At 46.4% G+C, this 21,987-nt stretch overlaps 1 protein-coding gene across 2 annotated transcripts; it reads left to right on the forward strand.

Annotated features, from left to right (window-relative positions):
* Nucleotides 1-9,961: 9,961 nt before the first annotated feature.
* Nucleotides 9,962-20,253, forward strand: LOC108023746 (homeobox protein unc-4). Of its 2 annotated transcripts, none has more exons than XR_007765376.1 (4): nucleotides 9,962-10,991; nucleotides 17,564-17,742; nucleotides 18,102-18,245; nucleotides 18,745-18,887. XR_007765376.1 is itself a non-coding variant. In XM_017093384.3 (4 exons), the coding sequence occupies exons 1-4, from the start codon at nucleotides 10,292-10,294 to the stop codon at nucleotides 19,520-19,522; spliced, it is 1,797 nt and encodes a 598-aa protein (XP_016948873.1). In that variant the 5' UTR covers nucleotides 9,965-10,291; the 3' UTR covers nucleotides 19,523-20,253. The 2 variants fall into 2 exon arrangements, 1 of the variants encoding a protein (XP_016948873.1); XM_017093384.3 differs by having other exon boundaries at nucleotides 9,965-10,991; nucleotides 18,106-18,245; nucleotides 18,745-20,253.
* The last annotated feature ends 1,734 nt before the right edge of the window (nucleotides 20,254-21,987 follow it).

Below are 21,987 nucleotides of genomic sequence, written 5' to 3' on the forward strand. Positions count from 1 at the left end.
GCGAGAGGGGTTTCGAGGGGCTGTTGCAGGTTGCGAGTATCGCAATTGAACGCTCTGCACTAATTACTTTCGCAATTACGCGCGTAACGAACGCCGCCCCTCGCCTCCGTCTGGGGAGCCGAAATGCGTTCGCACTTCCCATCATTAGGCCCCCTTTCGAGCACCCCCCTGGCATATTAATCAAATTAGCTCCAATTTTTTGTTTCACCACCGCCTTTGGCTTACTGTTAGGCGTTTAATTTACCTTTTCGCCCGTTTTGTTTCGCTTTTTCTGTGCGCTTTTTCTGATCGCTGGAATCATTTTAATTGATGTCGCTGCTGATGAGCGCCCCTCCACCTCAGCCCCTGCGACCTGCACTTCCTCCCATGGACTGAGAGAAAATACTACTACTATGTTTGTGATCATCAGCGATGCAATAATGAAACGTTTCTAAGTAATGTAGTAGACTTCATTAGACTTTTGGGCTCTTGGACTTCTGCATTTGAAACAAATAAATTAATATTGGTTTTGTTTACATTTTGTTTTTTAAATATATGTATACTCACTTCAAAAATGAATTTAATTTATTTTTGTATAACCATAAAAAGATTAGTTTATAATTAATAATAAAACAAAACAAATGCACTTGCTTACATCCCGGAAAAGACACATATTATGCCATCATATTTGTAATATTTTTTCTGCCCGTGTGCCGGCGATTGAGTTGTCAACTCGACTGTGCCCCACTGCGGATGGGGAGGCGTGGCCGGGGGCGGGGTGGCCAAGATGAAGCCTCAGTTGGGGCGTTGATGACATTAATAAACGCAATGCGAATATGCAAAAAAGCGGCGTGGAATGCGCGGCGGCAACCACAAGAAACCCAAAGAAGCCACAATGTTAATTACCGCCGAGCAGGGGAAAAACGAGGGAGCGACGAAATTGTAACAGTGGCAAAAGTGGCAAAGGCCCCCAGCCCCCGGGGACGAGGAGGGGCGTGGTCCGCAGCTGGACCAAGAGCTGCAAAAAGGGCGAGCCCACTGGCCAAGTCGGGCTCCTTCGGATGGCATCGGGATCGGCATCGCAACTGGAGCGCAGAAAGCGCAGCCCAAGGCCGATCAGGTGGCGCATTTAATTGCCCCAGAGTGGTGGCCCCCTTTTCTGTTTTGGGTGACGGATAGGGCCAGGGCACTGTGGGATCCTCTGGAGAGTTACTTCTTTAGTTCCCCTGTATTTCTTACAAAATAGAGATTTCCAGGTCATCGGAAGTGACCCAAGTGATGAATGATCCCCAAACTGCAGAGTTATAGATATACCAATTTGTTTTCCTTAAAAGTACCAGTGATTTTCTGGTGCTTTATTTTAAAACGCCCACCTTAAAGTTAGAAAGAGTGTTGTAAAAGTTTTTAAACATTAAAGTGCCTGTTAAAACCCTTTAAAATATTCTAGAATAACAAGTTATTGTGCAATGAGTACAAATTTTATTAAATATACTACTACGTTCCTCAAAAAGTGTCAGTGCTATGTAGCTATTTTATATTAAAGGTCCACCTTAATAGTGTTGTAAAAGCATTTGAACATTTATAGTGCCCTTTAAAAACCTTGAAATAAGCATTCTAGAATGTCAAATTATTATGCAGAAATCATGAAGTTTGTTTTTTTTTAACCATTTACCCAAATTCTGTCCACAAAAATACAGGATGCTCGAAAAACCCTGGGCAAATTAATAATTATAATTAATTTTATAGCCGTATTGAAAAGTCCCGATGTTGTTGTGCTGCATTACATCGTCGATCTCGCTAAAGATACTGCCTCCTCTGGTGGGAGTACACGTAAGCTTGGTTCCTCGACTCTGGCCACGGCCACGCCCCTGCCCACTCAGGTGAGTCCAGGGGCGGAGGTGGAGTGGGAGGCGGAGGAGTGGAAGTGGTGGAATAACAGAGAAAAAGGCCGCACCATTTGCGGCTAATTTTGTAAATCATGATATCGTAATTAATTTTTGCAGCCCTCGCGCAGCGAACACAACGACGTGGAAAAGGGATCCGCGTCGGCGTTGCCCCTCCCCCTTCCCTACCCCTGCCCCGCTGCCCCTGACTTTTACTCGTTTTTAGCCAGAAATCCTCGGAGTCAGCATAAATCGGAGGAGTCTCTGCCTCCGCACACAGAGAGAAAAAACCAATTAATATTTGAGCAATGCTCCTGCGGCAACAATTAAGGTCCATGGCAGCAGCTGCACGGCGCGAAAAGTCTGTCTTTAACTTAGGAAACTAAAGTTTTCGCAGGCAAGTATATAAAGCTGACTAAAAATGTATGTGAAGCCTTTTTAAGAATATTTGCTTTTAACTGGTTCAAAAATAAATCAAATTGTAATAAGAACTGCTATTTCTTTGAATTGAGATGATTGATATGATATATAAATTAAAAATATTTAATAATAATATAAATTCATATTTTTTTGCCCAAACTTTTTTCTCTAAGGTTCCAAGGCCTTAAAAAATATATCCAGTAGGTTTGAAAATAAAACTCCCCAAGATTTATGCCTTTTTAAATCTAGGGAATTTTTGTGTTTATTTAAGATCCTATCACAGGTTCAAGTCTCAACCCATTTTTGCCAGTGTCGCCAGCCAGAGTCGCAGCCGAGGAGAAAAGATTTTTATTGAGATCTCAAAGATGCAAAGTGATTTGAATTTGATTGCGCCGCGCGTGCGCTGTGCAACCGCTCCTCCTCGGTCCTCCCCACGTCCCCGTTCCCTCCAGCTCCTTTCGCTCCTTCCCCCTGCCCCTGCTCCCTGCTCCCTTGCTTCCTCCTTTGTCTTTGCCTCTGCCTTGGGACCCATTCGTTTGTCGGCTCGCAGCGGCGCAGTGGGGCGTCGGAGGTGTGAAAACCCTGCTGGGTCTTAAATGCAAGCTAATAAGAAGCGGGCTGCGATTCTTCTGCGCCCCTTCTTCTGGCCTCCCGAGGGAAGCGTTCCCCGATCGCTGGTTCCCGATCGGTTTCATGCAACCGAAAGGGGCATCTCGGGGCAGTGGTCGAGGTGTCGGAGGTGGATTGGCATGACCAATGTGATGGACAGTAACCAATGATCGGTGTAAAGACCACTTCATCGGAAGAATTGTGCACCTCCCAGGGGGTGGTGAGGGGTACGATTTAAACGTATGTAAACAGCTTAATAATGCATTTTATTTTATCATAGTTATCAGGTAGTAACTATCAGAAATCAAAAGAAACTTAAACATGCGATTTGTAAAATCTCCATCGATATAGTATTTACCGAATCTCGCCATTAAAATGAAATCAGAAGAATCATTCAAATGGAAATTTAATGAGCCCATAGAGGCAGAGACATGAAAACCAGCAGCCAATTAATGTGATGAGCTAATAATAGTTTTCATCGGGCCTCGGACCTCATCTCTTCTAGTTACTAGTCAGGGCCCAGGGACGGTCGGCCTTCAAAATCTCTGTGCCTCAAAGGGATCGAACAGATTGCGCTAATTACACTACATAAAATCAATGGTGCCAATGATCCCTGTCCAGTCGGGCCACTCAAAGGCGATATATCCCTTCGCTGTGCAGCGGCAACCGCACAACTTGGCCTCATCGACCGCAAATCGGTCAACTGAAGCGGTGCCCCTTCCAGCGGCCCCACCCCCGCCACTGTTCTGCGACAGGGCAAATGGACCTCCGAGGGAAAAGGGCCGAGGGAAAGCCCAGCAGCCAGACGGAAAATAAAAGAAAGGCCAGAGGAAGTAAGAATCAAATCAAGCGACAAATAAATGTAGCAAAATGCGACAACAGTCAAGGGCGTGGGGGTGGTGGGCGCTGGGTGCTGGTTGCCAGGGGGCGGGGTGCTGGCAGGACGAGAGGCCTTCCAAGAAGGCTGCCACCGCAAAAGGCGACCTCAAAACGGCTGCCTAAAAACTCAATTACATAACAATCTGTTCACATTTTTTCACACACCATCAACTTTAAATGAGCTAGAGGCTGCGGGCCGGGGGGATGAACCAGGGCGTCGACGACCGGGGAGGGGGCGGACGCAACCCGAGTGGGCGTGGGGCAAGGCAATGCCAAAACGGTAGGCGGTGGGCCAAAAGGCACTCGAAATGAAATTACGAGCCCACACGAACAACAAAGGTGCACTGTGGAGAAATGCTACTTCTAGTTTAAACTGTTACACTTTAGCTAATATTTTTTTTATTTTTCAGATAGGTATTCGTTTTTTCACATTAAAAATGCATTTTACAAAAAAATGTATTGAAAAAGGCAAAGAAAATTACAATATTTAGGAGGATATCCTGGGAAATTTCGTAGAATTCCGTTTCCTAGTATATTAGTTCTTGAAGTCTCAAAATCACATGCCATTTATCACACCATGTACTTAAAAGGTTATATTTTACTGGAGCATAGATTTTTTCACAGTGCCCGAGAGACTGAAACGGCGCAAGCGAAAAGCCGAGGGTTGAAGGAGCCAGTCTGGTCAGGACGAGGCGTCAGGGGGGAGTGATGGGGTGGCCCAGGGGCGGGGGACCGCAATAACAACGGGGGACACAAATTACAGTGTAATTTATTTGTCGCCAGCTAGGAGGGGGAACTTGGGGGAACTGACGCTGCAGAGAAAATCAATCGCGACAGCCAAAAGAGCAAGGACCAAGCCAAGGATTCGAGCAGGAGCCACTGAGCAAGGACAGTGTGTTGGGGGTTGGCAGCCAGGACATGCAGGACATCTAGCAGAGAGGGGCCATCAAACTAGCCAATGAATGTCAATTGTTGTTGCTGCTGATGGTGTTGATGTCCTCGGCGTTGTCTGTGCCAAATCACGGACCCCCAGAAGGTCTTCGAGCCAGCTTTGTGACACCCTTAAGGCAGGCATCTCAAACAAAAGATTGGCAGTGTTGGGCAATGCTTTACTATTTTATACTATTTATACTTTTGTTTAAACACCATATTTATTTTAAAAGGCCTGCCATTGTATAATCGTGTGTCAAAAACTGTTATGCCATTTAAGTAAGTCAATAGATAAAATTAAACCTATTGTAGTGGCATATGGCATAGTGCAATGTAAAAAAGTGTTGGAAAATGCATAACAAAGCATAAATACATCCGGGAATGTCTAGTGCAACAAAAGGCAGAAAGGTATAATAACTCAAAAAGACGTGTTAAATCGTCATTTTATAACAAAAGTAAACCAATGCAAACATTCTGCGATTGTAAAGGGTATTCCCTCTTCCATCACGACCCTTAAACAATAGGCCTTAGTTTTGTTGTTTGTCATTTGTCAAGATTGCTGGTTGTCTCGCTGTGTGAATAAGCGGGCGAGTGTGTGTTGGCCAAGTCATTGCAATTTTATGAGCCTAATGACGAATCCACACACCCTGCAAAGGGGGTGGTGTTGTGTGTGGGTGGCTCTCGAGATTGGCTTCGATCCGTGATGGAATCGCCGAGGAAACTTCCGGCATGCGAATGCGGTTTTTCATTATGTCGGCGCTGAATGTCAAAATGGATTTTCGAACATGTCTGCTAACGATGTGGCCCCCTCTCGCCTCAGCCCCCGCCCCTGGACAAAGGCCCCTTTGTGGACTTCTCTCACGTTTAGTTTGTGTGTGCTTCACTTGCAATTATTCATAATTCGTGGGCTCATAAAAATAAATGGTCTGCTTAGCGTAATTGCCATAATTTTGTGTGACTTGACTTTTGCCGGCTCGAAGCGGGGAGAGGGAGGGTTTCCATTCATGGTCGGAGTTTTCCAGGGGGTTGCCCTGCCCATTGTTTTGATGTCGTTGTTTTTTCTCCACTGGCAGGCCAGAGGAAAAGTGGGCGTGTCGCCAGGTCGGCCGAAATTAGCAACACATGTGTGCCCCGTGATCCTGAATCCTGTTTCTGTTTCTGTTTTCGATTTCCTGGTCTCGCTGCATCTGTTGATCGGCCGGTAAATTGGGAAATCAGGTTGCCGAGTGGGCGTGGCCCTGGCAGTGTTTGATGGCCACAATATGATGTGCGGTTGACACGCTGGTTATGCTCTATCTGTCCCAATGACGGCCAATTAACACGCTCGTTAATTGGCCAGCTCAAATCGAACTCACAACTGTCACCATTCGGGCTGCACTGCCCTTGGGGTGGCCCAATAGGTTTTATGGCATAGGTAGCCTGGTAATAAAACCGAATTTTATTGAAGGCATTTTTGTAGTTACATTTGTTTAATTCAAATCAGGCGGCCTAAAATAATAGGTTAATAATGGAACTGTATGAAGAAAGTACGGCTCAAATTTGAAAGCAGTGAATCGTTCTTAATACCATTTCGGAATGCAATCTTTGATTTATATTTAATTTTAATTATACTTATAGCAAGCTTATAATAATTTTAAAATATTTAAAAATATATTTGGGCATGTGAATAGAAGAGTGTGTATGATACCTATTGCTTAAAAATGCAGTATACTTTTTCAACCGAAAACATATTTTTATAATAATAAATAGCAAAGATATTCTAGTAGACACAGTAGAGATTTCTGATATTTTACTGAATATTGTGACTTTTTAAGAGCTTAGTAATCTTTTAATATTTTCAAATATGACATGATGCAAGGTATATTTTATCTTTTATTTATATTTATAACAGAGTTATAATATTTGGATTCCAAGTTTATATATTTAAGAGTTTAACTAAGATGGATAACTTTTCCCAAACATAGGCCTTCTGAATAAGATGAGTGTTTAATATTACAAATTCAGAATACCCTTTCAACCGAAAATATATATTTTAGTAGCAACGATATTCTAGTATTCACAGTTGACATTTCCGATGCTTCCGCTGTGAAGTTTTCGTTTCCGACTTTCCAAAACAGATGCAAAGTACGCATTTTGCCGCACATCACCCCACGTCGATTTGGATGCCCACTTATCATTACTTGTTTCCAAATGGCATGAAGCAGTTCTTCAATTTCCTGCCTGTCATTCCCTTAGTTTTCATATCCGTCCATCGCCGGGCCACCCAGTACCCCGCCCCCTTTGATTTTCCGCCCACGCCACTGCGGCCATTTGACAGACAAATCAAAGAGACATTTTGAGCGGAAAATTCCCCACCAAGCATCCCACATTCCACGTCCAATCCGAGTTGTTGGCGGCCACGGCGATTATTTCCCTGCCTCGCCATCGCATTTCCCACTATTTCCCACAATTTCCCTGCCGAACTGCTCTTCGCTGGGCCAGATTTTGGCTGTTCAAAGTGAATTTATGCGAAAATGGTTGGCCATTTTAAATGTTATTTGAATAATATGGGCAGTCAAATAGCATTTAGCAAATAATAAACTACTTTAAATACAAGACTTTACAGTTGCTTCATGGTTCTGTGCGTGAGATAAAAAGATATACCATCCTTGCATCTGTCCTTGCAATATTCGTGGGATGTCAAATTTTAATAAGGAAAGCCGTAATTCATTTTCAAGTCCTGGCAGTTTCCACTTCGATTTCCATCACATTCACTCGAACAAATTCTGATTAGCTAAGCCTCGAGAAGAACATAAAAAATAAGCCCCAATTCCCTCATGCTTCACTCTTATTATTCGCTCATCATTTCCCTCTCCACCTCCGCTTCCTGTTGGGGCGAAAAAAGTTTTTCCTGCAACCTGAGAGCGGAAAACTTTTTGCTGGCACAAAAAATAATTAAAATTCATTCGTTTGATTTGCAGGGGTGGCGAGGGGCTTGGATGGCTTGGGTGGCTGGGGGCGGCCCAAGGACATGGGCGCCGTCGGGCCAAACTTTTGCAACAAAACTGTAGCAGAATTAATTAAGTTTCGGTACGCATGGAAATTTTATTAACAAACTGATAGCACAAAGGGGAGCAGGGGGCAGGGAGCAGGAAAGGGAGCAGGGCAGGGTGGGCGATTGGGGTTCGAGGGGCGTAGGGATTTTCCGGGTGGCTTTTGGGGGTGGCCACTGGCGCTGTAAGTCATTAATAAAGCGAACACCAACCGACAGCGTCAACGTTGCACATGTGACGGGCGGAGTGGGAAAGCGGAGTAAAAGTGCCAGAGCAAAAGGCAAAGGGATGCACGGCGAGAAAATGGCAGCTGGATAGCAACATGTTTTTGTATATTTAAAGAACAGTAGCACGGAGAGAAGTCTGGCGTTCTTATCTGAGTGGAAAAGGTTCTTAAATTTAGAACGACATTTTTGAAGTTTAAAAATGTTTTGATTGTGCATGAGACTGCTTTCGCGGTATTTCGATTTTTAATGTCAACAACTAAACTATTACAAAAATCAGTTGTGTAAAATTATCAAAAATTTTTCTGTTCCTCCCATTCGTTCTCAAGAGGAGAGCCTTTATACCAAAGTACTTACACGGTTTTTAAGAACGAATTTTCTCAAAGAACGAATGTTCCCAATACAAGAATTATGTGTTACTATATTTTAATTCCAATATTACTTACTTACAATGTTATATTATAAATCAGGTAATAATAAAACCTTTAAAAGTGTTCAAAAGATACTTTTAAAAGGCTTAACTTTGGCTTTAAAGAATGCACTTCAAATCCTTAAGGCGAAGAACAAATGCTTCCAGCTATTTATTTACAGTGCAGATACTCCCTCCCTTTTCTCCCAGTGCACGAGGGGGAGGTGGGCGGCAGGGGAGCGAGAGGCGAGCAATTAAGTAACCTGCCAACAAAACATCTGACAGATGCGGGGGTGGCCGTGGGGGTCGGCACACCGAAGGATCCTTTTCGGGGGTTTTCCGAACAGTGTCATTGATTGCCAGCCAGAGTTTTCCACCAGCGGGGGCCTGGGCGGGCAAATGGGTTAAGTGGCACTGCTCTGCTGGCGCTCGATAAAATGAAAATGAATGATTCATGCGCAGCAGCAGCCCCAAAAAGCGGGGATGCTCTGCGGACTCGAAAAACGGGAACGAGGCGTTTATGTCAACAAATTAAAGGAAAATGTCCAGCGTACGTGCTGCTGGAGTTGTGAAAAGCAAACAATGGCTCGCTTTTTAATTGATAACGTTAATAGAGTGGAGGAAAAATGGGCTGCAGTCCGGAAAACATGCAACTTAGAAAAATAGACAAATTTTGTTATACGATTGTCCACTTTTCTGCAGTGTACAGTCAACACAGCCCCGGTCCCAAATATATCGATTTATTTTATTGATTGAGTATTGGAGGAAAGTCAGTGGCGGAAAGCTAAGGATTTGCATCTTCTGGTCTCAGGAAAATGCCCAGCCAACAAAGTGCTAACAAATCGGCCGGAAAACGCCTGGCAATCGCTTACGGCTAAGCAGCCTCTCCCCTTTGGCTAATTAATTGTTAACGAATTTTCATTTTCTATTTGTCGCAAGGAAAATTGCCATTTATGGTTATGGCGGAGCTCGCAGTTGCCACTTTCCAGATGGCAGCGCGGCGGCAGAGCGCCGGAGCGTCGGCGCAGCAGCGACGCCGGCAGCGGCAGCATAATAATTTGATGTGCGGCAAATTGAAAAAATGCCGCATAACTCCGCCCTGGAAAAGTCGGCACACACAGTCGAAGAAAATTGAAAACTCTTCAAGTCGTTTTTCGGCAATGGCGACGCAGCGCCTTCGCCTCGGCAGCGGCGTCGGCTGCGGCGGCAGCGCGGAATTCCCCCTATTTTCCAGCCAGCCAATGGAAGTGGCCAGCGCCCCTATGGTTGTCCCGCTCTGGCCGCAAAATGGCCACGCCGCGAGCCCGGAGAGAGGGAGAGTGCGAGGAGAGAGCGACAGCAGTTGATCAAAATTGAAACGGCGCATATAAAAATTAAGTGGTTGTTGCTGCCGCTGATGAATTTCCCTCTCGCTCGCACACTCTCGCACACAACATGGCAACAATCTACCCCAGCCGCCCCTCTCGCTCGCTCCCTCGGCGCTACGTGCCTCTCGCTCGCGCTGCGACGCCGCCGCTGCTCGCCTGGGTTTCCTCGCTGGCTTCCTCGATTGCGCTGCTCAGTTCAAATTGAATTTTCATTGCGAGCGCGTCTGCCGCTCTCTCTCGCCAGCGCTCTCGCTCCCGCCAGCCCGCCAGCCGCCACCCGCTCGCCCACTCGCTGGCCCGCAAAAAGCTGATAAACCAAACCGAACTTTTGCCCAAGTGCAGTTTTATTTAATCAGTGTTCGAGTCGCGTTGTTCGGTTAGCGCCGCCGACGGCCCAGAAGCTCAGAGCACACACAGAGCCCCCCACACACATTGTGCTGTTGTGCTGAATGAGAAACACCTATTTTTTTCAAGTCTGCGCGAGTGAACCGAGAAACAGAAAACCCCGTCGAGGCTGTGCACAAGTGGACCTGCTCCATGGCCTAGACCACAGACCATAATGGTTTTGGAGACCTCCGAGGGCGACACCAAAAAGTTCCTGACCAACAACAACCACTCGGGTGCCAGCCGAAGCAACAACAACCACAGCGACCACCACAGCCCCAAGGAAGCCGCGGAAGAGCCTGCTGCAAGGAGTAGCAGCAGTAGCAGTAGTGCTAGTGCCAGTGCCAGTGTCCACCGGAGTTCCAGTTCCAGCTGCAGTGCCAGCCAGCACCCCCTGCTCGGCGGATCCGCTTCCAGCGCCACAGCCGCCTCCGGCTGCGGCATGCCCTCCGAGGGCCTGCACCCGACGGCCGCCCTCCAGCTGTACGCCGCCGCCGCCCAACTGGCCCCCGGCGGCGTGCGCGTCCCGCCCTGGGGTCCCTTCCTGCAGTTCGGCGTGCCCGGCGTCTTCGGCCCCAACGGGCCCTTCCTGGGGCGCCCCCGCTTCGATGCGGCCGCCGGGGCCGGCGGTCATCCCAACTCCGCCGCCGCCGCCGCGGCCGCCACGCAAATGGCGGCGGTAAACGCGAGCAACGCGTTCGCCAACCTAACGGGACTGAGTGCGGCGGCCCTGCGGAACGTGAGCGCCGCCCAGACGACGGCGGTGGCGGCGGTTGCCAGCACAGTGGCCACCATCCAGCACCGACTGATGATCGGCAACCGGCAGAGCCTGCCGCCGGCGGGACCGCCCAGCGAAGGGTCCAACGAGGACGGCGGTAAGTGTGACGGCGCTTAGTAAGAGTACAGTGGAACTTCGTCCTTGGGTCGAGTCCTTGGATGGCAACAATGCTAGGGAGTTACTTGGGAAGGGCTTGTCGGCCCGAAAACTGGATCCAAGTAGAGTGCGCAGTGTTCAATCCATCTCCTACAAAGTTGATTTTCCCATATTTTTACTCGTACTCATAGAGCAAAGTGGGAGTTTTATTATGGGATGGGAGTCTCTATGAGATATCCGTATCCAGTCAATTCTTTGATTCTTAGGAACAATTCACTCGCACTTGTATATTCCTTCAAAAGACACTAAAATTACTTCGATTGATAACCTGTTTGAGATATGGGACTTAAAGAGCTGTTGAATTCGAGAGTTCGACATATGAAACTTCGACTGTAGGTCATTAAGAAGAACTTTCTTAACTCGGTCTTAACTTCAACTCAAAATAATCTTACTCTATACTGACAAGGAAAGTTTTACTTGCAAAGAATATCAGTTAAAGATGTTCAAGTTATGACAGCTAATGGGAATTTTATAATTAATTCATTGTGAATGTTATGTTCACAGCATGGCAATAAAAGCTTAAGCGTTCATCAGTATAATCGAGTTTTATATGATGGATCATAAAATAATAGTCATTTATGTACTAGATCGAACAGTAACAGAGTGGGTCGATTTCTTGGGCAACCTATCTTCTTTATAAGAGACTAAGCCTGGTAAATAGAGTGTATTGCCCGAAGTCAATGAGCCAATCAGGCAATCCGAACATGACAGCTTAGTGTGACTGAGACCACCCACTTGTGGGCCTTTCAAGAGCGAAAGAAAGTGAGTTTTATAAGGAGAAGCTAGTCGATGCAGTGACTCAATGCGGGATCACTGCGATCATCAATTAGGTAATGCCCAGTACTGGATGACGGAGCCGAGCGCTAATCGCCGACACGTGTCCATGGTAACCTGGAACTCGCGTCACAGTTTGCATTCCTCAGTCTTTCCCATGAAATCAATTTCCAACGCCTCGACTTTCGCCGAGCATTGGCTTCTGAGCTCTCAAAGGCGAGATGGGCGATCGGAGACGGGGGCCTGCGGATCCCAGATCCCAGATTCCAGATCGCAGATCGGCTAATGAATTATCAGGGCTCACGGAACACGCGCCTCCCCATCGGCAGTGGAGGTCAGCGCCGCCCGATCGACCCATTTGGCCAGCCCGGATCGAGGGTCTATTTCCATCTGAATGCCATGGTGCTGTACGAGCCGGCCACTCATCCTGCTCGTTATCGAGGCCGGACAATATGCTAATTCATTCAATTAGCCCTGCTAAATGCTTTCCGATTGTCAGCCAGCCAGTCACTCACGCTGTTCCCGCTCCGGCCGAGGCTGCTCTATCAGCCGGGCCAGTTGTGCCTGACTTTTGCTACCTGCAAACACATTTATTGATTTAGCTAATCAGCGATCGATTATTATGTAAAGTTCGATTGATTTCGTTGATTCGTATTTAGCATACAAAGTAGTTTGCGGGCAGCCAGCGCTTGTCGCCCGCTGTGCGCCCCGCAAAGGTCGCAGACTCCGAAGTGGGTATCACTCAGCCGTGGCTACTCACAAACCATAAACAAACTATCCGAAACCGGGCTAGAACTGAGGCAACCCAGCTAGATGCTCTCCCTTCCTTCCTTTACTAGTTGGCTTGTATCCCAGAACTGTTCAGCGGTTAGAATAATAGGTTAAGGAAACTACTTTCTGGAATACTTTATACTTCATTCGCCTTTCTTTGTGATAGTATGACAGTTCGGGGTTTGTATAGAATCATTTTCCAAGCTAATGTTATGTTATTTTATCGATAAAGTACTGTTCGAATTAAATACATTCAGAAACCCTTTAAAAATACAACTTTTCTCAGTATTACCCTTGCTTACGTGGATAGTGTGACCAGCCGTCGTTTTTTAAATTGAATACTTTCTAAGCATATTTGATTGATCTTGAAAGTGTTTTCGTAAGATCATGTTTAATTTTGTACAAAAAAAAGGGTGACCAACTAGGGATTGTTGAACATCGGATGTATAATCCCCCATATAATGTGACATTTTCCCTGTATAATTCTGTTATGTAAGTGAAGACTCCCTGTTAAGCATAGTCTATATCTCTGAATCACCCCTCCAACTAAGATATCCCCCATTGGAACAGCCCAACTTGTAATGCCCATTGGGTAATCAAACAATTGTCCATCCCATTCCGCATCGTTATAATTCCGGGAAACTCTTGTGAGCCGAGAAAGATCTCTTGGCAGCCCCGGACTCTTTCCCCACTGAGGCCGCTGATGAATTAACTTGATCTTGTTTGCGGTAACCGCGACTTACTTTCTTTCTGCCGCCCATTTGTTTGGCCGGACAATTGCCGGGGAGCAATCACTAGACCCGAAATTGATGGGCCGCCATTTGCTCCGATCGCCCGGTTGGCCATTAAGTGGTTACGGCGACTCGAGCTGGGAAGCGAGCTGAAAACCGGACTGCAGAATGGAGACCCAAGTCTCGAGATCAGGCCGGGCCGCGGCTCATTGACCAATTAGCATTAACAAATGACGGCTAGTTGGTGTAATTACGGCCATAATGCATATATCCAAAGTCGGCGGGGCGTTAGCAGGGGCGTGTTCGCCCGCTTGTTGTAATTAACTGCACTTGGCTGGGCTTGGGCAGGCTATGGGCAGGGCCATAGGCCCGGGAACGATGGCTTCCAAGTTCTGTCCCCAGATCGGGAACCTAATTAATTGCCAGCCAACGCAGAGGCGCTTTTGGGGGCACTTCCTTCTCGAAAAGTAGTTATTAATTTGATTTGATTCAATTTGATTAGGCCGGCGATTGTGCAGATTGCGGATATGAAGAGTGGGTGTTTTGTGGGAGAGGCAGGCAGGGCGGCCAGGGTTGCCATCGCGCTCGTTGCTCATTAATCATTTTGCGGCAGAGAGTTGACATGCAACCCGAAGTCTGCGATTTCGATGGGTTGGGTGTGGGTGTGGGTGAGGGTGGGAGTGTGGGTGGGGATGACTGTAGTGGAACGCCATCATCGTCGTCATGACGTTTGCTTGCCGTTGCTCATTTCACGCCGGAAATGAAGAAACTGTCATAAGGCGATCGGAATCATTTATCATGCGATTTTCAGTTTCACATTGCGCGGCCATTTTGTTTTCTCCCTGTCTTGTTTTCTGGTCCTAATGAATTCCGTCTAACCAAAAACTCTGGGGGGTTTTGCGGGGACTGCACGTACACCATAGTTGAGCACTTCCGTTCCGCCCCAAAACGGAAGTTGGCCCATTGATGGAACGGCGGAATGATGGCCCGAAGGTTCCATTCCAGCGGAATAGCTGGCTGACAGGCTGAATGATAAATCGTTTCGTCTTGCTCCTCACAAGTAGATTTTGCCGCAGTCTCAGTTTTCTTATCAAAAATTGCTTAACCCGTTGGCTTTTAAAGTATTTCCGCCTTATAATGGTCTTTTTTTGATCGGTCCAAGAATTATTCGGGATGAGTGGGAATGAGTTGGTTCTCTCGATTATGATTATTACAGAGACTTTTTGTTATGGATAGCCATTTGTTGTTTGTAAGACCAGCAATTTACACTTTGGTCTCACTTAATGTGCTATTGAAAAAAAAACACTTTAGGGAGTACAGTAAATCATAATCCTATTTGGGTTAAATACTTTTATTCCAGTGTTTAAAAATGTAATATGACTTTTTTCAAAATCCTGCACTAACCAACACCCCTTCTGAATACCTCTTCCATGAACCCCCTTCTCGAACACCCCCTCTCAACTTTTTAGTAGTTCTCTGCCTCACCTTTTCTTGTGTTCCTTCCTTTCTGTCTTACCTTTTTTTATATTTTCGCTTTAATTTTTATGACTTAAGTGGCTCACCCGCGAGGATCGGGGGCGGGAAAAGGGGCACGCGAAAAGGGCGTGCGGCAAAGGACGAGGGGTTGGGGTGTGCTGATTGGTGTGTGTATATGGTGTGTGCGTCTGGGTAACTGTTATATTGCCTGGCTGACGCGCGCTGTAAACGAAAATAGCATGCCACGGAATGCGACTGAGGCATGCAACAACAACACACACACTCCACACTCGTTCCTTCTGATTTTGCCGCCTTCTTTTCATACCCTTATCGAGGGTATTAAAATTGCAGCCAAATGTTTGCGAAACACCGAGGAAAATACCTTATACTTATTTAGGTTTAATCATGAACGTTGTAAAAAAACGTAATAATTAAACAAAAACTAAGAACAAAAGATGTCATTAAGGATATCCGCGGATATTTTAATTAAATTTGTGGATGCTTTCTGAATAATCGCTTCGTTTTTCAAAGAAAATACGAGCGTTAATCAAGATATTTTGACAGTATGGCTACTTTTAGAAAAGGTTTTTAAATGTCGATTCCAAACAGAGCATTTCGATTAGTCTGGCAAGTCTGGTTCGAGTTTCATGTTCGTTTCATTCCATTCCACGCTCTCACTGTTCCAGCTTTTCAGGGATTTCGGCGAACCGGTGCAGCGTTGCCAAATTGCAGTCTGCACATTGCATATTGCAAACTGCACTCGACGGGCGTGCAATAATCATAATAAATTTCAATTATCGTTTGCATTTGCTCCCACACTCGCTTTCGATCTCGCTCTCGTTTTGGTGCCACAAATCGCAAATCACAAGCCACCCGCCGAAAGAGCCGAAAACATGAATTATGTTCCAGTCGACGGGCACTCCGCATGCCCCCTTTCGTGGAATGGAAACCCCCGGCCTCCTGCCACCCTGCGCCGCCCCTAGAAACTTGGCCTCTGTTATTATTAAGTCATTTGAATGCACTTTGTGCAGGCCATCTCGCTCGCTCTCCGAGCGTTTCCCGTTCCGTCCGCTTGTCGCTTTGCCTGTTTGCCTTTAATGTCTCTATTATTGTTGTGTATTTGGCGTGCTCTTATTGAGTTATTAACCTCTCTTTCGCACCCCAAACACCAAACACTAAACACCGAACACCAAACACCAAACCCCAAACGCTTAAAACAAACGAGTTTTGCAGTCGCTCTGGGCGAGAAAGAGACGGCTGGAGAGAGAGTGGCCGGAGCGTTACAGTGCGGCACGCATAATTAGGTACACTTAACAGCAGAATGCAGGCCATTCATTAGGGCGTCCTCTTGTTATTGCGCTTTAATGTCGGGTGTGCGGTGCGCGGTGTGTGCGTATGTTGGTAGTCAGTCGGCAGGCGGCAATTGCGGCAAGGCCGCCAAAGGGGTGGCAGGTGGGGTGGTGTCCGTGTAAAAACCGAAATTAATGCGATTACAAAGTCAGCTGAGTGGCGGCGCTTTGAATGGTCTCTTCATCACTCGGCGATACGTTGTAGAGCCACTAAATGCCCGATTGTGATGCGCATATGTAAGAGGCACATGCATTCCTTTTTGCGAAAGGGAGACGAATGAATAATTGTTGTCGTCGCATCACCAGGGTTGTACTTAGTGCCCATCGAAGCTAATGTATCGATAATTGCGATTGGTCACTCGATGGGCTTAGCTAAAAGCTATCAAGGATGTTATTAAAATATTTTAATTTGGTATTTACAAATCAAGAGGCTGAAAAGTTCCCATAGGTTTATCGAGTGCTTTGCAAATTTTTTCTTTTTTGAAATCTTTTTTATTTGTAGTTTTGAGAAGCCTTTGTAATGCTTTATTTTCGATTTAGAAACAGCTGTACACTTTTCAAAAGAAGTCCTCTTCTCCATTAAAAAATAAATTTTTGTTTTGTACTTTTACTTATTTATATTCAATGCTGCTCCCTGAATAACCGCCGCTGTGCTAGCGCTCAGTATTTGTGGCCATCATCTAATACCCATCCCCGTCTTCCAAACTCCGCCGGTGCCTCTCTTTTGGCCAGATCCGAGTTAATTTGATAAATTGCGGAGCCTTTGCATGCATTCCCTCTGAATGTGAGTGTTGGCCACGCCTCCCTTCGGGTTATCGTCTAAATATAGGAACCATGCATCCCGGGAAGGATCAGATCGGATCGGGCAGGAGCGTAATGGAACGGAAGGAGCGGGGCGGTCCGGCAGAGAGACGTAATTAAATTGTTTCGTTTTTATTGTGGGCCGGCGGCTGGGAATTGAAAGGGGGAGGGGGAGGGGAGTTATGAGTTATGCCACAGTACCATATGGAGGGGGACAGTCGTTGGTAGCCCCCTTGGCGGTGTAATTGAAATATATGATTATGAATATTTATGCACGCTGTGTGTGCCTCTGGTCCCGGCTAATTTAAATAATTTTCCAACACTTAATTATAGGGTTTTTAGTGTCGGGAACAAAGTGTTTTGCGCCCATGTTTTCTACGCGCTTGTGTTACTATTGGTTTTTATTTCGGTCCTTTTTGGTCATTTTGGGTTCCCATACATGCATGCCTTGGGGTTCGGGGGTTAGTTTCAGGGCCTGGTTTTGGCTTTGGCACCACCCTAATTAGTTTTAATAAGCCAACACCCCCGACCGGCGGGCTAATATTAATGACTCTATTCTTGTGTTTTCGAATTTCATTTAGATTTCCCCATTTTCCGTTTGTTTTCCCTAGGTTTTCCCGGGGACGGCGACGACGACAGCAGTGCGGCCAAGCGACGGAGGTCGCGGACCAACTTCAACTCCTGGCAACTGGAGGAGCTGGAGAGGGCCTTTTCCGCCAGCCACTACCCGGACATCTTCATGCGGGAGGCCCTGGCCATGAGGCTGGACCTCAAGGAGTCGCGAGTTGCGGTGAGTTTAGTTCCGATTGATCGGGGATGAGTTTATTTTTAACTGATAAGGATCATATTAATATCAACAACATAGATATTTTTAACGTATGTAAAATAAAAACCATAAAAAGTATATATTAAATCAAGGAGAAAAAAATTATAAAAGAAAATAAATAGGGCACGATTCTTCTTATAAGTTCCACACATTGTTGTTTTGTTTTTTGTTTGTTTTTTTTAACTTTCTTATGGGTACATTTATCCCATAGTTTGTATTATTTTTTCTTCATCTAAGACTTATTAGGTACATATGTAGATATTCTTCAGTGTAGCATATATGTTTTGCGAGCACCTTTGCTGAGATTATACGCTTTGTTCCAGATAGGTATGGTTCCAGAATCGACGAGCCAAGGTGCGTAAGCGCGAGCACACGAAGAAGGGTCCTGGCCGCCCCGCCCACAACGCCCAGCCGCAGACCTGCAGCGGCGAGCCCATTCCGCCCAACGAGCTCAAGGCCAAAGAGCGGTAAGTGTCCACAAAACCAACAGCTTTCCATACACAGTACAAAGTAAAGCTCAGATATCGCAAAAAAAACTGATTGGCTACTTCTGATCACCTCTCAAATAATGAAAATGTCTCAAAATGCTAAATTGTTTTTTAATCGTCCTATTAACGGCTTGGCTTCTTAAAATGTAAAGCTTCTAAACGAGTTATCATTCTTAATTGCTTAACAAGTGATACAAATGATTGAGCATAAGCGGTTAACACGGTGCTTAGCTTAATTATTGGGATTGTTATTTCATTAACGTAAAAACAAATTTATTAAACGATTTTGAAACATTAATTTTAAATGGAATTAACAAATCTGAAAAATTGTAATTTTTTTATCCATGAATTTCTGGAAACATTACTTCTTGGTGAATCAGTGTTGCAAGATAATTTCTTTTATACTTTTCAAGGCTTCTATTGAATCTGTGAGTACTAAACCGTTTACCAACACTTCTCTTCCCTCTCCAACTCGCAGAGCCCGTCGCCGAAAGAAACTGGCCAAGGCCATTGACCGGCAGGCCCGGAAACTGCAGGCCAAGGGCATCACCGTGGACCTGGAGGCCCTGAAGGCCGAGTACATATCACAGCACAAGGCGAACGGCACCTTCTCCGACTCGGATCTCGAGGACGATGGCATCCAGATCGACGTGGTGGGCGGCACAGACAGCGACGACGAGGGCGACAGCGACGCCGTCAGTCCGGTGCGCTTCGGCGGAGGAGGCTGCAACGCTGGAGGAGGAGGAGGAGGAGGCGGTGGCTCCCAGCAGAACTCGTCGATCCATTGTGGTGGCCTGGACAACGACGGCGACAGTTCGCGGGCGGGCAGCTTCATCGGCGGAGGCGGCAGCCTGGGCAGCCCCAGTTCGGTGGCCCCGCCCTCCATGCTCTCGAACGGGGCGGCCGGCGGCGGAGGAGGCGGCGGCTCCATATTCGGTAAGCTGGAGCCCATGGACGGCAACGAGTCCGAGGAGCGGGACAGGGAGCGGGACTCGCCGAAGCCGCTGCTCTTCCCCGCCAAGGCCTTCCACCAACTGAACCTGCAGAGCAGCCAGCAGCAGCACCACGGCGGCCTGGTGGGTCAGGGGTCGGGCCACGGCCACGGGCACCACCACCACCAGCACCACCTTCACCATGGCAGCGCCTCCGCCTCGGCGGCGGCGGCTGTGGCCAACCTGGTCCACCAGACGTCTCCGATCAGCATGCGCCGCAGCAATCCCTTCAGCATCGAGTCCCTGCTGTTCAACAACACGTGAGGCAACCACGCAAGGATCACGATCCACATCCACCTGGACACCCCGGAACCATTCTGCATCCCCTTGATTTTCGCGTTCCTAGAATATGTTGCTCAACTTCTCTCCAGTCCTGTCCACTCTCAGTTTTCACCACGTGTATCTTCGGTTCAGAGCTTGAATATTCGCTAAGTGATTTATTTATTCAAATGTATTCGTAATGTATTTTTTTTTGGTATTTTTTTGTAGTACACCTTGTTCCCAGAGAGAGACTAAATTAGTGTTGTAAATGAATTTATTATTTGTACTTCGTAAATATAAATAAACCTTTTTTTTAGAGTGGCTGATGCCCAAAGCAATGCTTGAAACATGAATAATATAATTATGTAATAGAGGTCTATTAACTAAGGACATTTTTTTTCAAACTGTGCGCATGGCTGAGTGCGTGTATTCGAGTGTGTGCGAGCGAATGTGTAAAAATGTAATTTAATTTAGCAAAACAAGATGAAATAACAAAGGGAAACACAAAGAGTTGCATAGAAAACCACAAGTTAAGTAAGCGGAATTTTTTTGTGCCGAAAGGAGCAGGCTAGTATATTACAAATATGAGAGAACCCACACAATATTACGTACAGACATGCAAAAAGCGGCGAAGTGGCTGCTAAAATTATATTGTATCTAAAACCGATTGTCAAACAAGAATAAATGCGAATCTGTAAAGAGAGAAAAACCACATAAACAACAAATTACGATTATTATTTCCCCTTTTGATTTCGAGTCGAGCTTAACCACAATAAACAAAAAACTGCGCAAGGTCCCGAGCCCCAAACTCCCCCTGAAAATTACCCAATCCCAATGAAAAACAAGCAACCCGAATCGGGGAGAATTCAATAAAAGGCAATTTAAACGGCATCAAAAATACACTTAAATCTGATACTTGAAGAGTGTTTTCCTTGAGGAATGGCGTGAAAATGACTGCAAACCATCCGACTGCAAACATCTCTTAATGGCAGGGACATCATCTTTAAACGACCCATTACTATGGGCCAGTGGAAAACGTTCCATTTCAAACCACGCATTGTAGGCTCCTAATGGGCAAGGATTGGTGCGCTAATATGGGGTTCCTAAGTGGCTTAAAAACTGAAGAGAAGGGAAAGTCGGATGTGCATGCGTTCCGTCGGCACTGGGAATGCACGCTCTTGTGGAGTTAAACGTAGTTTTTGCAGTCGAAAAGAGTCGAAAAGATGTTTCCCCAAATCGTTCTAGATTTTCTTGAAGGCATCTCAGAAATGCACTGCTTGCTCGGCATTTAAAGTGGAACAAGCCTCGAGTTAGCCCCATTAATCGGACTGCAACTCAGGCCTCAACCGTTTGGTCCTTAGCCGATTTGCGGTCGAGCAGGGGCGTCGGTCTCGGGACAGAAGGCACCCCATGGGGGCCCGTCTTGGGGTCTCGAGAACCTGTCTCGGAGTCGAAGGCCGGCGAAGTGTCAATTGAATTTGCATTCGGGATGCGGCCAATCTCCTTGCGAACGGTACAGCCGATTAACCGTTCCGGTAAGGGGCTTGGGGCGGGCGGTGAAGGGGGTGGGGCAGCGGTCTGGAGCGGTCGCTTTCATGGGAACTTGTGGTGTAGTTCATTTCATGGCAATTTTATTGCTTATTAATTTTTCAGTGCTCGCGCTTTTGACCCTCCCCCTTGCCACTCCGCCGAGCCCGCCACCCCGCCGCCCCGCCGCCCCTGTGCTTTGTGGCATGCTGTTAACGGCTTCACCTGGTTGTTATTGTTGCCTGTTGATATGATTATTACGTTTATGGATTTTAATAATTGTGCATGATTTGGAAGATTTTCCACGTCCTCATCTTGATTTCTCGAGTCTCCGGCCTCCAGACTCGTGCCCCGTGGAGCGTTCATAACTTCTTTTCCATTTCTTTCTCTTCCACTTTTTGTGGCTCAATTACTTTTCGATGCAAATCAAATTGGCCGCTCTTAACTATTCTTCACACGTTTTTCATTAGGCTTATTTGTGCGTGCGAGTGTGTATACAAATAGGCGGTCAGTCAGTCGGTCGACCCGACCCATTCCCAGCTCCTTAAGCCTGACCAGAGCAGTGAATACCCATCGGCCAGTGCCCATTACCCGGCTCACTCTATCGCCCCGGCTCGCGCTTTGTTGTAAATGAGTTTTTTATTGAGCTGAAAATATTTTTGTTAAGCTCATTGTTCATTGTCTGACTGTTTATTGGAGGCCAATCGACGATTTTGATGTGCGTTCGGCATTTGAGGCTGAGATGTTCGCTGCAAGGAGAAGCAGATTGAACGATGGACTACACGAATCGCAGTTGCTGAGGCGATGGAAATTAAATTAAATTAAAATTATAAATTATACTCCAAAAAGGCATCAGTTGGACTGGAACAGCAACGTGGACTAATGGCAGTGGAACATAGGAAACTAAGTTTGACGTATTCAATCCTAACTAGGTGTATAAT

This window comes from Drosophila biarmipes, chromosome X, assembly GCF_025231255.1.
Source record: "Drosophila biarmipes strain raj3 chromosome X, RU_DBia_V1.1, whole genome shotgun sequence".
Lineage (NCBI taxonomy): Eukaryota > Metazoa > Arthropoda > Insecta > Diptera > Drosophilidae > Drosophila > Drosophila biarmipes.

What these genes read in the sequence shown, in the direction of transcription:
- LOC108023746 (XM_017093384.3), top strand. Translation starts at nt 10,292, where the DNA reads ATGGTTTTGGAGACCTCCGAGGGCGACACCAAAAAGTTCCTGACCAAC. An exon ending in AGGGTCCAACGAGGACGGCG is followed by an intron (nt 10,992 to 17,563) that starts GTAAGTGTGACG and finishes TGTTTTCCCTAG; the next exon opens with GTTTTCCCGGGGACGGCGAC. An exon ending in TCAAGGAGTCGCGAGTTGCG is followed by an intron (nt 17,743 to 18,105) that starts GTGAGTTTAGTT and finishes TGTTCCAGATAG; the next exon opens with GTATGGTTCCAGAATCGACG.